This window comes from Idiotropiscis lumnitzeri, chromosome 14, assembly GCF_059441095.1.
Source record: "Idiotropiscis lumnitzeri isolate Australia: NSW breed Sydney's pygmy pipehorse chromosome 14, RoL_Ilum_1.0, whole genome shotgun sequence".
NCBI classification, from domain to species: Eukaryota; Metazoa; Chordata; class Actinopteri; order Syngnathiformes; family Syngnathidae; genus Idiotropiscis; species Idiotropiscis lumnitzeri.
This window is the reverse complement of record NC_142404.1, coordinates 2,264,578-2,281,150: the sequence shown is the minus strand read 5'-3', so window position 1 is coordinate 2,281,150 and position 16,573 is coordinate 2,264,578. Positions and strand designations below refer to the sequence as shown.

Here is a 16,573-nt window from a genome sequence, read left to right as displayed (position 1 = left end):
ACTCGCACCTCACTCTGTTAAATACATACAAAACGTGTTAGCATGCTAGAATGTGGCTTGCTGCCTATAGTCAAGGCGCTAACTGACGTTGAAACTGCATAAGCATAGGATACGCAGTTGCCATTTTATACTTTCATTTTGCAAAATTATCAATCTTTAGGCTCAGTGAAATTTAGAGCTGTTAACTATTATGTCCTATACAGGCTTTTGGTCAGGAAAAATTAAGTACCGTGCAGGACTTTGCACAGTAGCCATCCTCAAGTAGCTGTTTGTGTGCTGGGAGACAAGTCAGATAGTTTCCTGTGTGTGTTAAAATGCCCCCAAAAATTCAGCACACAATTTATAATCACACACGCAGGCACTCACACTCTTGCTCTTTCTCTCTCTCTCACACAAACACACATGCACATGGCCTCCACTCTCAATCACACGCGAACGTACGCACGCACACACAAACCCTCTGACTTGCTAATGTTGGCAGAACTCGCTTCTCGCTTTTCCTTCCTTCATTTCCTGAAAACCTTAATTTTTTTTCAATGCAAATCAAATTGGTTCCAATGTCAAATGACTGAAGGCAACATGTGCCCAGTGTGCACTCTAAGAACTGAGTACAATGGCTTTGTTACTGAAACATTTTATTTTATTCTATGCGCGTGGACAAATATTTTGTGGCACACCTCATAATCAACGAGTAATTGTTCATCTTATCAAGGCATGTTGGACGATCAGATGCTTCCAGTTTTCTGGGACAGTTTGAGAGAGATTTTTTTTTTATTTTCACAAAGCAACGGTGAGGGTTGCTTGAATGAGTTTGCGACTCAGAAGAGCTGCATAGATGGGCGAACGACGCACACATTTTATATTATGAATTGCAGTTGCGCCTCACTTTTTAATATTCCCAATTATATAAATAAATAAAATTACAGTAACTAAGGGACATGACATTCAATGTGAATGCACATACTTCATGAAACATCTTGTATAGCTTCTCATCCCCTTGTAAGGTTTTTCCAGAAGTCTGGAAAAGATCAGGATTCTTCAAAACGCAGACACTGAAAATAAATTTCACAAAAGATATTTATTTTACGAAAATTAAATCTGGCGCGAGACCGACAAAGTTCAACGAATGACGCTGGTGGGAAAACACACCAGGAAAATAACAATTCGAACAAAAAAACGCTTGCAAATGGCAAGGAGCAAAACGGAACGAAAATCGCTTGCCTCGGAAGGACAAGGACATACAAGTTTGCGAGATTAGCACGAGCGAGCCAAAAAATTAAAAACCATCAAATAATTTACAGATGAACAAAGGTCATAAAGCACTGGACGAAAACACAAGACGTGTAGCAATTCGCAACTTGGTAACGTGAGCAAGAGGAATAATCCGACGCCCAGTAGTCTGCATGGTGCCCTTAAATAGTCAGTTCATTAAGAGCGTGAAGAGTTACAGGCGTGGCTGGAGGGAGCGTCTCTCCAGCCCGTGACAACATGACCAAAATGTCCAACCTGTACAAATCGTCCTACTGGAGACTGATTTGACAGCTTGATCTGTCAAAATCTCCTACCCATGCGAAACTTCCTACCAGTGTTTAATTTGTCAGCAAAGTATTGCCGTGTGCACTTCCAGATTGTTTTGTTTAGGACGTCCTGACAGTTTAATTTCTATATACCATAGATATGTTTACAAACAACTTTTACTGGCGATATCAAACAAGTTTGGCATACATACTGCATGAGTAATGTGCTCAATAAAAACACACGTCAGTGTATTTTGAGGCAACAAAAAATTCAAATACGACTCAATGAAAATAAAAATATTAAGTACTCTCCACTTTCAATCGACCAAACGACTGGTAGTACAAAGAGCTCCAAACTTCCCACAAAATCACTTTCGTCGTTGTGCGCATACGCACTAGGCATTGGTAGGACGTCTCGATGGGTAGGATTGAAGTCAAGTCAAGTCAATTTTATTTGTATAGCCCTTAATCACAGACAGTCTCAAAGGGCTTTACATAACCACTATCGATATCCACTGATCTTAACCCGCAGGAGGGCAAGGAAAAACTCAAAACCCCATTAGGGGAAAGGTGAGAAACCTTAAGGAGGGACCACAGATGGGGGCATCCTCCTTCCAGGATGACCAGGCTGCAATGGATGCCAAGTGGGCAACATTTGACACGTAAAATGATGCTGTATAATGTTAGCTGAGATAATGTGAGAGTCAATCAAATGAAGTGCTGCAGGAAGATGACTTCAGTGGAGTGGGTCCTCGTCCAAGGCCGTAATCTCCATGGCAACACCTCCGAAGATGAGCCCTTGATCTTGTTGTCAGTTGGTGTAAATTCAGAACATCCACTTCCAAGTGAATCACCATCACCTAATTCCCAAGCTGGGGAACTGGGAACAGAAAAATAAAAAAGAACAGAAGTAGTAAACAGGCCAACAAGTAGTTCAACGAAGTGCTGAAATATAAGTAAATCAGATGAGGCGCTGCATGAAGACGACTTCGGCAGAGCAGGGCCCTCCCCGGTTGGACAGTGCCGTAATCTTCATAGCTGGTCACCATCACCTAATTCCCAAGCAGGGGAAGAGGGGGAAGAGAAGAAGCTGCAGTAAACAGGCCAACAAATAATTAGATTAGATGCTAAAGTAGATAAATAAATTGATCAAATGTTGCGCTGCAGGAAGACGATATTAGTGGAACAGGTGCCTGCCCAGTTGCTCAATGCCTTAAACTTCTGAGTGTCTGAGTCTGTCACCTAATCCCCCAGCCGGGGTAAAGGGGGCAGAAAAGAGAAAAGAAGCGGTAGTAAACAGGCCAACAAATATTTCAGCTAAATGCACAAGAGTATAAATGCGTCTTTAATAGTGTTTTGAACATTTCTACTGAGGTGGCGCCTCTAATATCTGAGGGTAGTGCATTCCAAAGCGTTGGTGCCCGAATAGAGAACCCTCTAGAACCTGCGGACTTCTTTTTGGCTCGCGGGATCACTAAAAGACCAGCATTTTGTGAGCGAAGGTTTCGGGACGGAACATATGGTACCACGAAGTCAACAAGATAGGATGGTGCTAGGCCGTGCAATATTTTATAGGAAAGTAGCAAAACTTTAAAATCACATCTCAAGTGGACCGGAATGCAACTTGGCTAGTATCGGGGTAATATGATCGAACTTTCTCGTCCTAGTCAGGAGTCTAGCTGCTACATTTTGAACTAACTGCAGACTTTTAATACTCGACATGGGGAGACCCGAGAACAAAACGTTACAATAATCGAGGCGAGACGTAACAAATGCATGAATTAAGATCTCTGCGTCACGAGTTGTTAGAATTGGACGAATTTTAGCAATATTACGCAGATGAAAAAACGCAGTTCTAGTAATATTTTTAATGTGCATTTGAAACGACAGTTGCGACAAATATAACACCGAGATTTTTTGTTGAATCCCTTTGGGCAATGTTACATCTATCGATACTCAGAGTGGTGTCTTTGAAAAGGTGCCGATGACGTGCTGTTCCAATGATCAGCATCTCGGTTTTATCTGAGTTAAGACGCAAAAAATTGAAAGACATCCGTAGTTTAATTTTGGCAAGGCATGCCTCTAATTTATAGCAATCACGCGGAGTTGTTATATCCAGCGGCATATATAATTGCATATCATCAGCATAACAATGAAAACTAATGTTATACAGTGAACCCTCGGTTATCGCGGTTAATGGGGACCACCCGCGAAAACTGAAAATCCGCGAAGTAGCGGCGCACCTTCAAAGATGCTTTAAAAAAATAAGTGTGAAGTAGCGGCGCACCTTCAAAAATGCTTAAAAAAAAAAATAAATAAATAAATTAAAATTTTTTAAAAAAAAATAAAATATATATATATATATATATACGGGTAGAGAGAGAGAGAGTGAAATTCATGTTATAACAAAAAAAAAAAAAATTATTATTAAAACTTATTATTTTTTTATTCCCCAGTCATTATTTTTGTATTTATTCAATTACTTCGTTTTGTATTTATTTAATTACTTCGACTTTTACCTGCTGGTACGCCGTCCGGTGAGCCCTGTGAAATGAAAGGTGGCATTCTTCATTTATTTATTTATCGCGCTCCGCTCATGCCCAGGCGGAAGGTGTTCCTCTTCGGCTTAACTACCACGCACGCCGGCCGGTCTCCTCCGGAGCTCTCGCACGGTCCCGAACGGAGCGAAATGTCGCCCCGCTAGTGCCCGGGCGGAAGTTGTTCCTCTTCGGCTTAACTGCCACGCACGCCGGCCGGTCTCCTCCGGAGCGAAATGTCGCCCCGCTAGTGCCCGGGCGGAAGTTGTTCCTCTTCGGCTTAACTGCCACGCACGCTGGCCGGAGCTCTGGTACGGTCCGAACCGCGCGAAACGTCGCCCCAAATCGTGCCGGGGGGACGTGCTCTTCTTCGTCCACTCTCCTCTTCGCCCACGCTCTTCTTCGGCGCACGCCGGCCGTCTAACCGCTCCAGCGCCCCGTCGTGCCACTCGGCGAAACTACAATGCCCCCGAATATTTTTTAGACCCGCGAAGCACTGAACCCGCGAAAGGTGAACCGCGAAGTAGCGAGGGTTCACTGTATTTACGTATAATATCACCAAGCGGTAGCATGTCGATGCTAAACAATAGAGGTCCAAGTACCGATCCCTGCGGAACTCCACATGTGATCTTACAAAGATCAGAAGTCGCATTGCCATAAATTACACGGTGCGTCCTCTCCGACAGATACAAATTAAACCAAGAAAGCGCTGAGCCTGAAATGCCAACACACGTTTCAAGGCGTTTTAATAATATGTTATGATCAACGGTGTCAAAAGCGGCGCTAAGATCGAGTAAGAGTAATATTGATGAGGTGTCGGCGTCCATAGCTATGAGAAGATCATTAGTAACTTTAGCACGGGCCGTCTCAGGAGAGTGGTCGGCTCTAAAACCTGATTGGAAAGGTTCAAATTGATTATTAGCAGTCATAAATTTATGAAGTTTTTGAGCTACGTCTTTTTCAAGGATTTTTGCAATAAACGGAGATTTGAAACCGGCCTATAGTTGTTGAGACTCTCTGGGTTGAGGTTTGGTTGCTTAATTAGCGGTCGGATAACGGCGGTCCTAAAAGCTGCTGGTTCTATACCCGTGGTAGTGATAGATTAATTATATTTAAAACGGCCGGTCCTAGGGTCGTAAACAGTTCTTTAATTAGTTTGCCAGGAAGCGGATCGAGCACACAGGTTGTTGATTTTGCCGCACTAACCAACTTTGTTAGGCTTTCAAGAGATACTTTTTTAAATTGAGAAAGGGTTATCGGACAGTTATAAGCCCTAATGTCCCAATTAACACCATTAATCGCGCAATTCAATGGAATTTTAAGAACAGTGTCTTTAATCTCATCACGAATGCACTCAATCTTCTGAGTAACGAATTGCATGAAATTGTGAGCTGAATAGGAAGAGCTATCCAAGGTAAGTTGCTGTTGTGTTTGCATTGCTCCGGTATCAAATAATTATTTAGGCTTGTTTTTATGTAAGACAATTAATCAAGAGAAATAATTAGTTTTGGCTAAATCGAGTGCTTCCTTATATATTAGTAAACTATCGCACCATGCCTGACCGAAAACCTCAAGTTTGGTCGCACGCCATTTGCGCTCAAGCTACCTACATGATAGTTTAAGTATGCACGATTCCTCTGTAAACCACGGAGTAAGCCTCTTTGGACGAGTTTTAGTTTTTAAAGATGCTACGGAGTCAAGCGCGTTTAACAGAGCGTCATTAAAGTTGTTTGTGAGATCATCAATAGTACCAATTGGGAAACGAAGCGGTTGCCCAGAGAGTGCAGCAATGGTTGAGGATCTTATATTGCGGCTGCTATAGCTTTGATTGTGGTCAGAACGAGCTTTGATTGTGGTCAGAACGATGGCAATGAGCCAAGACTTCAAATTTAATAAAGTAATGGTCAGATATAGCAGTAGTATATGGTAATACAATTATTTTTGAGGATGCTGAGCCTCGGGTTAATACCAAATCTAACGTATTACCGTTTGTATGCGTCGCTTCATCTATTATTTGCGTGAAACCAAACGTATCAATTATTGTCTGAAACGCCACGGTAAGTGGTTCAGACGGGAAATTCATATGAATGTTGAAGTCGCCCATGGTAAGTATATTATCCGCATGAGTTACCAAATCAGCCACAAATTCAGAAAATTCATCTAAAAAGCTCGAGTACGAGCCAGGGGGACGGGAAAGAACGGCAAGATAAAACGGCAATGCGGCTGTGGATGGCATAATGAGAACTTCAGATGTTTTAAAGGAATTGCTAGAACGAGGACTAAGTTTTAGATTACATTTGGAAATGAGGGCTACACCCCCACCTTTCTTATAAGGGCACGCAACATGTGAGCTCACGAAGTTTGGAGGCGAGGCCTCATTTAGCGATAAAAACTGATTCGGTTTTAACCAGGTCTCGCAAAGACCAATTATTTTAAGATTATGGTCTCTAATAAAGTCATTAACTAACAGGGCTTTCGATGAGAGCGATCTAATATTTAAAAAAACGAGTTTCAATAAAATAGGTCTCTCTAAATTATTCAGCGTGACAGGACTCCTGGTCGTAATGTTAATAAGATTGGGTTGCCTAGGTCCAGGATTGCACCTCAAGCAACTGTAAACGCGGCAAGAAATTACGACGGTCGGAATCCGATAGTTATCAGCTTTCGAGTGCTATTATTTTGAGAGAACGCCTCATCCTCGATAAGACCGACCGAGGAGGAATGCTTAAACCCATCATGTATTGCCACCTCAGTAGAAATTGTATCAGTATGTGATGCAACAGCGTATGGCAAGCATCACCAAATGGCGGACTGCGGTCCGGATCCGGACCGCGCGATGGTTCAGACCGGACCCATGACCGATCTACGATGAATTTTTTTCAGGGCGCATTCGCAAAGGTTGGCGCTGCAATTCTAGTTAATACGGAAAAGGCGTCACTGATTTGAGCCAATCAAATCTTTTGTTTACGATCCACTGCCAATTGCGCAGCAGACCGGAAGAAAGTGCTGCTGACAGTATGCCTTGCTAAAAAGTTAGCAAGGTCGATGCGTCTTGTTTTAAATGAATGGACGGAGAAATTTATTTTCGTTCTGGTTGCAGCCGATTCAAAACCAGTGTGCATCATATGCTCCGAAACCGTCGCAACATTGTGAAGCGCCACTACGAAACAAAGCACCGCCCTTTTTTGCAAAGTTATTCGCTGAAGTTTGAGGTGAACGCATGCAAAAACATCGAACTTCGAGTGCAGTATAAGTGTTTTTTACATTTTCGTTTACAGCCCAGCGGCATGAAAACGAATGTTCACTAAAAGTATCATGGATTTTGGGAAAACATAAAAAAAACATTCAGTGATGGGGAAGTTGTGAAGGAGTGCTTAAATGCGGTTGCACAAACATTATTTAAAGGAAAACACAAAGGCCAGATGTGTGAAATAATCTACCAAATCCCAATGGCCCTGACTCCGTTCCAACCCAGAATTAAGTCACTGGCAGGGCATTCACCAACTCATTTTTCTCATTAAGAGATTGTTAAAAAAATATTCAAAAGAAAAGGTGGTGTCAAAACTCATTTTGAATTAGTTTTTCATGAGGACATTCCGTTTTTTTCTAGGCTGATAACTCTTTGATATAAGAGGAAAAAAAGGTAAAAGATGTTAACTCAATGCTTAGCACTTGATACATTTCTGCAGGAGATATTTGACTGTTTTTTTTCTGGAAGTGGCAAACTTAAGTTCCTGGAGCCACATTTTCATGAATGTGAAATACACACCTTATATTTGTTTTACTGGCAAAGGTGTTTAATGTGAACATTGCTAAATATTTAGTATATAAGTGCGCTCTGTTGAAAATTACTAAATATTGAAACTAAAAATGTAAACATAGGATAGACATTAAGGGAAGTTGGACTTTGGTTCGGACCTTTTAATTGGAAGAAATTTTAGTCGTGGACCTCTGTAACTTTTAATTGAATACCACTGGCGTATGGTGTGTCGCGCTCAAATCTAGAAGAAAAGCTATGTGTGTTGTTTAAGTATAGCTTAGCGCTAGTTAGCTCTAGCCTTACAGACTCCATATCCTTCCTTACAGGCTCACTATTTGCCTGCAGGTCGCTCTGATATGAACAGTCATGGAAGGCTCAAACAATAATCTATGTTTCTAGAAAGAGTGACGGCTCCTTCCCAGTTGGGGTGAAGGCCATCCACCTTCAGCAGGTCAGGTCGGCCCCAAAAAGAAGGCTAATTATCTACAAACTGCAGTGCCTGCTCACTACAAAAGCTAGCCAGCCACCGATTAAGCGAGAATAATCTGCTAAACCTCTCATCATTGCCTCTCGCAGGCAGGGGGCCAGAGACAATTACTCGATGCTGACTCATTTTTCTGGCGAGATCACAAGTCCTTGCTATGTTTTTCTTTGTGATCTCTGATTGCCTCATCCGTGTATCACTATATCTGAATAGCTAGCGTTGCTTGCACTACGCTGCTGTCTAGGTCTCTTGCGTGCTAGCGCCATATGATTAGCTTCAATGTCGGGTGCTCTGGCCCCAGTAATACACATTACTGTGGCTGGATTTTCAAGCTTAATGTTGCGGGTAATGGAGTCACCTATCACTAAAATGCGGGAGCCAGGAGACCGAGGTGGAAGGGAACTCCTATGTGTCTTAACAGGCTCACTGCAAATTGAAAGTGGGGAGTACTTAATATTTTTATTTTCATTGAGTCTTATTTGAATTTTTCATTGCCTCAAAAGAGACTGACGTGAGTTTCTGTTGAGCACATTACTCACACAGTGTATGTATGCCACACTCGTGTGATCTCGCCAGTCAAAGTAGTTTGTAAACATATCTATGCATATACAAAGATAAATTAAACTGTTAGGACGTCCGACCTGCTTGCATCTACGTGTATTTTACTAAAGGATTTTTTTATAGTTCTACCTATATGCCCGTAAACAAAACAATCTGAAAGCGCACTTTAGTACTTTGCTGACAAATTAGCCTCTGGTAGGACGATTCGTACGGGTAGGACATTTTGGCAGAACACCAGAACGAAGCGCTGGAGGGCAGCTCTCCCACTCCAGCTGGAAAAAGCGAAACATAAACATGACGCGGATGAGACAAAAACGGAACCATGACACCCCTCCTTCATCTGCTTTTACAGGCGATGGTGCTCTACCGGGCTATAGCCCCATCACGAATCTGTGTAGTCCCAGTTAAGATTTTCCGGCATTTTATTTCACATCCTAAAATATATTTAAAAATTATATATATTTTTTCTTACCCAAGACCCCTCTAGCCCCGGGAGAGGGGGAAAAAAATCCTTGACTGATATCTGTTCTCTTAACACCCCTTGTTTATGGAGGCTGATCATGTTTTTGGAATAAGTATTAAAAACAGAAAAAAAATTATATAAAAAAAATTATTCAAAAGTCTTAACCCACTTTTAGAGAAAACAATATTGGCTCATCTTATTAGCATGCATAGAAAGTACTTTTTTGTTGTCTTCTTCAATTGTCTTTATTTGTGTTTAAAAATATTATATATAATAGAATTGAGCTCATTTTAGCTAACAAATACAAGGCGGTAAAGTCATTTTGTAAATGTTTTAAAGTGTCAAGTATTGTGAAGGCTGCAGTGAAGACTTCATGTTTTAATCAGAACAGGGATTTAAAAACATTCATCTTTAGCACAGCAGGAGGACATTTGGTCACATCCCCCACCACTCATGAGAGAAAATTACGATCTTGAGAACGTGCAAAAGATGGTGGATTACAAACCACATTCTGGGTGCAGAATTATCCCGCAACTGGTGAAGTTTCAAGTGTTCCAGTAATGAAACAAAAATTGTTGTTTGAAAGGCAATTAAAAGAAACAGCACAGGAACACTTTTTCGACTGCATTTTCAGAAAATGCTTGTGTCAGCGTGCGGCTGTTTTTGCATCACAGGAATGTTGATCTGATAATTGGATTAATTATAAAATCGTAAAGCTCCACTGACTGTCTCTCTCTTTTCTTTTTTTTTGCTGCAGGGTCTCTGAGGACTGAAGGCATCAAGGCGTCTGATGTTCTGCCTGTCTTGAAGGAGAAAGTCGCCTTTGTGTCCGGTGAGTGTCATCAAAATCATCACCTGCCCACCCCCACGTTACTGTTGCAAAGATTGACTGACGCTTTCATTACAGAAATATGGCCGATTTTTCTGTAAATGTCAATTTGCAAATGTTGTACGTAGGGTGTGCGGTATTCCTTTGAAAATTACATCCATCAAATCAAAGTGATATAATGAAAAAAAAAATCAAAACATGACAAAATGTGACCATATTTTGAATTCCCAAAAAGGGGAAACCTGGCCCTTCCTTGGTCTTGTCTTAGTTATTGTGCTGAAATATGGGGAAATGCTAATAAAAGTTACTTTAATAATCAGTCTTCAGAAAAAACATCATTTGGTTATGCTGATCATACTAAAATACTGCTTATGAAATCAAAAGTGATTGAATTCAATGATCTCGTAGCTTGCCAAACAGCGCGAACCCAAAACCCTATAAAACACATGAGGAATTTGTCTCCGTCAGTATGAGCTACACTAGTATTACTGTAACAGGCAACTTCTATAAACAAAGACATGAAAGGAATAGCAAATCTTTACGTAATGTAGAGGTACCATTGTGCAGTAATTTCACCTTAATGACAGCTGTGCAACAAAATACTATGACAGTTTTGCAGAGGAAACTGATCTATATATATACATATATATATATATATATATATACATATATATATACATATATATATATATATATATATATATACATACATATGTATATATATGTCATTAGGTGAATGAAGGGCGAGAAGCAGGGTACAGCTAGGACTTGTCAACAGTCACATTCACATCTATATACAATTTAGAGTCTTCAATGAATCTGGCATGCATCATGTTTTTGTTCTGTGTGTGGAAGCCGGAATACTCTGAATCAAGAATCAAAAGCAGACACACAGAACTATCAGCCTGATTTGAAAATAATCTATCATTTGATTCTTGGATTAAATCCAACAGGCGCGTTTCAATTAAGGCTGAAACCCGCTCCTCATCATGGTCATTTGACGGATGTAATGAAGTGTCAGAAGTACAATGTTCTGCCATCAGAAAACCATCATAAATGTGATGTGTAACAAGAGAAGGAAGACAGCAGAAGTAAGCTTTTGTGCAGTTTTACAAACAGAGATCCAAAGGACACATTTGCATATTTCTTTTGCGCAGAACTAAATGTCAGCACTTATTTTTTTACCACTGGATGATTTGGGACAGTAACCCCTCATCCGGTCTACATTTTTTTGTTGACCAATTAACAGAGCACCCTCTTTCACTCGTCGTGGAGCAAAATATCAATGTTGTGATTGGTAATGGGAATAGTAGTTGATTAATTGTTAAGAATTTGGTCGAATGTGCACAATTGATCATTGATTAATCACGTTGTGAAGCAACTGAGGCAAAATTGAAAGCGATACTTGTCTGCAACCAACAGAGGTGCTGCGTTGTTGGCACACTCTCGGCTAGTTTCATGACTAAAGTCTAGGAAGACGTCAGCTATGGGAAGTTGAGCTAGATCCGATGGGGGCGTGTTCCGCTCATTTCGTTTTCTTTTTTAGCCCGAGTCAAGAGTCATGTAACTTATCCAGTCCGGTACCGTGTTTTAATTTACAATCATTTTGACATTGTTGAAAATTAAGTAAGTTTCTGAGTAGACGATTAGCAATTGGAACCTTCCATTTAATTTATGTACTGCTTATACTCACTCCCTATGTTCATGTGTATTCTGGAGCCTATCCCAGTTGACTTGGCAAGAGATGGAGTATGCTCTGTACTTGTTAACAGACCATTAAATTATGTAGTAAAACGAATAACCCATTCGCACCTGAGGACAATTTAGTCTTCAATGAACCCAACATGCATGTTTGTGGAACGTGGGAGGAAGTCAGAGCGCCTAAAGACACACACAAACATGGAAAGAACATGTCAACTCGAAACAGGGATGTTGTAGCCAAGATTTGCGTCATGGACCTCAGAGCTGCGATGTGGATGTCGTGAATCTATTAATTTCATGCTTTAAAAAAATAATTAAATGGACAATATATTTCTAGTGTGATATTGATTATTTTCTTTTTTAATAATTTTGCAATCACTTGCTTATTATGGTACGCTCGTGCAAAATATACTTTTTGATTACAGTTAAATATATATTTTACCAATGTTTTGCCGAATAATTAAGTTACTTTGTCATTCCCAACCGATGGAAGCTCCAAGAGGTAAAATGTGGTTCAAGTTAAAACATTTGACGATGAAAACGCAAAAACAAGGTTACCAACATGGAACAAACTGTACTTTTTGGTGGAAAGAAGTCCAAAGCTTTTTTGGGGTATGATAATTTCAGTGGACAAATGGGCTTCCACGAAAAAAAAAAAAAAATCATTAGGATTCTCCCTCCTTGCAGGATTTGCTCAGGCAGAAACGGCCAGGTAAAGTCATCCAGGGCGCTTAGCACCCCGAACATATGACTTGTGTGAAATTCTCTCATCTGGTAGGCATTACACACGAGTGTGTGCCAAAACAAGCAGATGCGAAAAGCGCTTTGCTGCACTCACCACTCAGCTGACCCTAACATGATTTCCACACTGAGCTTTGTCCATTTGGAGGATGTAATGCAAAGAGCCTCTTGCTTCATTATTATTATTCTTCGGCCAAAAGCAACTGTCTTTTTTAAAGCTTTTCCCACACTCAAAAGACCACCAAATGAAGTAATCAAGTTTACACAGGTGAATCCGAACAATTGTCACCTTAAACTTTCAGCCCCATAAGCCAGTTTAACCATGAAATTTGTTTGGTGTCAAGCATGAGTTTGGGCTTAGAGGGTATAATCGGTTTGTGTTGTGTTTTTTTATTTATTTATTTTAACACAATAAACATTTGTGTGAATCCTGAAGCTAAATGTTTGTGTATGGGTGCATGCAGGTGGGCGGGACAAACGAGGAGGACCCATCTTGACATTCCCAGCACGAAGCAACCATGACCGAATGAAACAAGAGGACCTGAGAAGGCTGGTCACATACCTGTCGACTGTTCCCAGGTACACACACACACACGCACGCACGCACGCACGCACACATGCATTCTGCCCATCAGAAATACATGTTTTCCAAAAAAATGCATTGAGAGAGGGAATTGTGCCAAATGGAAGGAGGATGAAGTGGCTGGTTGCACCGCTTGATGGTGGAATCAAAGCACCAGAGGGAGCCCTGTGTTTGATTTGCATCAGCATGAAAGCGCTTCAATGTTTGCAGCAGACCCTGTGTCACTTCAAGCCTATTGAGTGCTCTGGCTCGCCTGAACAGTCTGATAATGCTACAAGACACAATTAAGATAACAAGAAACAACTAATGTGCAGCAATGTACTTTGTAGGTATGCTGACATAAAGTCCTTGGCAAGTAGCTCCAATTTCATTTTTAATGTTCAATGTACCTCTACCATATTTAATGGTCTACGTAGCGGTAATGTCCCTTATATACATCATGTTGAATTGTCTACGCACACATATTGTACCAGAAGTATTCGGGATAGACCGATTATCGGCTGGTCCACTTATGGGCGCTGATATTCATCACTTTGACGAATATCGGCCCTTTTTATAAATCTAATAGACGATAATAAATCCATTTAAAACTATGTCAACTTCAAGAAAACATTTATTGAAATTTCAGTTAAGTTCATAAGAGAGCCTACTGACCCTGGGAACACTTGGTACCTGTTTTTTTGTTTGAAATCTAATCAATTCTAAGTGAAATGTAAACACTTTTGTCATTTAGAAATTTTGGAGAACTTCATTTACTGTGGAAAACCATAGGGAGCTATTGTTTAAGTTTTCATTGAACTTTTTAAGACACGCTGAAGACCATGGGAGCTCCCTGAAATTAATCATAATTTACAACAAATATCCTTACGTATTGCAATAATATAATAACAAATCAAAAAATGTGAAAAAATGATTCAATAAACATATGTTTAAGACGTTTCAACAAAGGTAGTTTTTTTTTAATATTTTCTTTTTTACTGAAAATGAATTTCGGTAATCTGCCTCATTGATTACGAATAATCTGTAAAGGTATCAACCCTGAAAAAAAAAACAAAGCGGTCTATCTTGAATAACTATCATATTTAATGGTCTAAAATTGCACTATAGTTCTGATTCAACATGGGTTTGTAAGTTGGGCGTACGATACGTGTTTTTATACGTCATCGATCGGTGTATTCTATCATGTCAGATCCCTCTGCCGATGCGGCTTTCACTATTCTGCATACACACTCCTGACACTCGAAGCGTAACTAGATCAGGATTCAACCTCTATTCCGTTGTGTACTGCACTAGACGGGACTGCTTGAAGGAAATGATAAACATTCATCAAACGTTAGCCACCAAATGGCAATATTGTTTCGTCCCCCTGAACTGAATCGACAACAGATATAAGCCAGTACATTAGGTAGGTCCTAAAAGAAAATGTCCTTTCAACATATGTACCTGCCAATTGAGAACACATAAGAACAGGACCAAAGTCACCTGTAATTGGTCTCAGTCTTCCATAGTAGCCATTCTGTGCTAATCCAACAAAAGTTTCCATGGCGACTTGGGGATCCCTGAATTTTCCCGAAGCAGACAACATAAATTTACATGAACAGTAAGCAGGCTGAGCCTGTCTGCAGGTGACTCCAGTTGGTAACACGTGGATTTGAAATTCAAAATGAATTGTGATTCTTCCTGACAAACATGACAAAGCATTGTCCTTTCATATATTAGTTTATATTTCTGTTCATCAGTTGCAGACTGAATGAGAAAAGTCAACAAAGCTTCTTTGGTAACCTCAGATTCTCTAACAAACAACTCTTGACTTGTCTTGACTGTAGTGAGGATGTGTGCAAGAGAGGCTTCACTGTTATCATTGACATGCGAGGCTCCAAGTGGGAGCTAATCAAGCCTCTGCTGAAGACGCTGCAGGAGTTTTTCCCGGTCGAGATCTGCGTTGCACTCATCATCAAACCGGACAACTTCTGGCAGAAGCAGAAGACCAACTTTGGCAGTGCAAAGTTCTCCTTTGAAGTGAGTGGCCTCATTAAATCTGAAAATTGACACTTCACTCAAGTGAATCTCTTGCTGAGGGCTCTCCAAATTGCTTTCCACCAGACCAGTATGGTGTCAGTGGAAGGTCTGGCCAAGTTAGTGGATCCCTCACAGCTGACGGATGACTTTGAAGGCTCCTTGGATTACAACCACGAGGAGTGGATGGACTTGAGAGTCTCCCTGGAGGAGTTCATGTCCAATGCGGTTCATCTCCTGTCTCGATTGGAGGACTTGCAGGTGGGACGATGATGGACTAATAATGAACAGATGAATAAACTCACCAGTGACTTCATAGATAGATGTGACCGGATGGATATTTGACATGCTTGTAAGACAACAATTATGCTGTATGATTTGATGAACTGGCGGCACGGTGGCCCAACAAGTTAGCACGAAGGCCTCACAGTGAGAGACAACAGCGGTCGTGGGTTCGATCCCGGCTTCGGCCTTCCTGTGTGGAGTTTGCATGTTCTCCCCGTGCCTGCGTCGGTTTCCTCCGGGTACTCTGGTTTCCTTCCACATTCCAAAAACATGCATGGCAGGTTGATTGAACACTCTAAATTGCCCCTAGGTATGAGTATGAGCGCGCATGGTTGTTTGTCTACGTGTGCCTTGCGATTGGCTGGCAACCAGTTCAGGGTGTACCCCGCCTACTGCCCGAAGACAGCTGGGAGAGGCAACTGCACCGCCCGTGACCCTAGTGAGGAGAAGCGGTTAAGATAATGGATGGATGGATTTGATGAACTGAGTCGCCGATGCTGTATTGGTACATCCGCCTGAGTTGTGTGCGGGCAGCGTGGATTTGGTTTTCACTCAGTGTCTATGTCCGCCCTGTGACTGGCTGGCGACCTGTTCAGGGTGTCCTGTCGCCTTTTGCCCTTAGTCAGCTGGGATAGGCTCCAGCACCCTCCCGCAACCCTGTACAGGATAAACTGATGAACTGATGTCAGATAGCTGATCTGATTGATAACAGGACAAATGGAAAGTGAGGCAGTTTGATTATTCGTTGGATTAATGGGAGAATAACATCACAGATTGGTTGGTAATTGGATTGAGAACTAATTGGTTAGCTGTCTTGATGAACTAATGACATATGGGAGTATGGCCAGATATAGGTGTGGCTGCATTGCTAATTGGATAAATGACCTCTGGGATGGATCACTATCATCACTTTATAGAAGCATAAAGAACAAGGGAATAGTTAGATGCTGTGTCGACTTTACATGAAAAGTTGCTAGGTAGATGAATTGATGACTGGTTGGTCTGTTGTTTGGATGAGTGAATCGTGTTGAGAGTGAATGTGCTCTGATTTATCAATGAACGGGAAGACCATCTAAATCAGGGGTGGGCAAACTTT

At 41.1% G+C, this 16,573-nt stretch overlaps 1 protein-coding gene and 1 pseudogene across 3 annotated transcripts in view; one reads left to right on the top strand and one right to left on the bottom strand.

Annotated features, from left to right (window-relative positions):
• LOC148323127 (kalirin-like) overlaps positions 1-16,573 on the top strand; it is a 192,797-nt gene that overhangs the window by 32,444 nt on the left and 143,780 nt on the right. For all 3 annotated transcript variants that reach the window (XR_015846514.1, XM_088315416.1, XM_088315415.1), the window contains exons 2-5: positions 10,080-10,154; positions 13,058-13,172; positions 15,003-15,195; positions 15,280-15,453. Coding sequence is in view for 2 of the 3 variants with exons in the window: in XM_088315416.1 (XP_088171542.1) it covers positions 10,080-10,154; positions 13,058-13,172; positions 15,003-15,195; positions 15,280-15,453 (557 nt within the window). In the remaining variant the exon portion in view is untranslated. The remainder of the gene's footprint in view (positions 1-10,079; positions 10,155-13,057; positions 13,173-15,002; positions 15,196-15,279; positions 15,454-16,573) is intronic.
• Positions 8,179-9,832, bottom strand: LOC148323128 (uncharacterized; annotated as a pseudogene).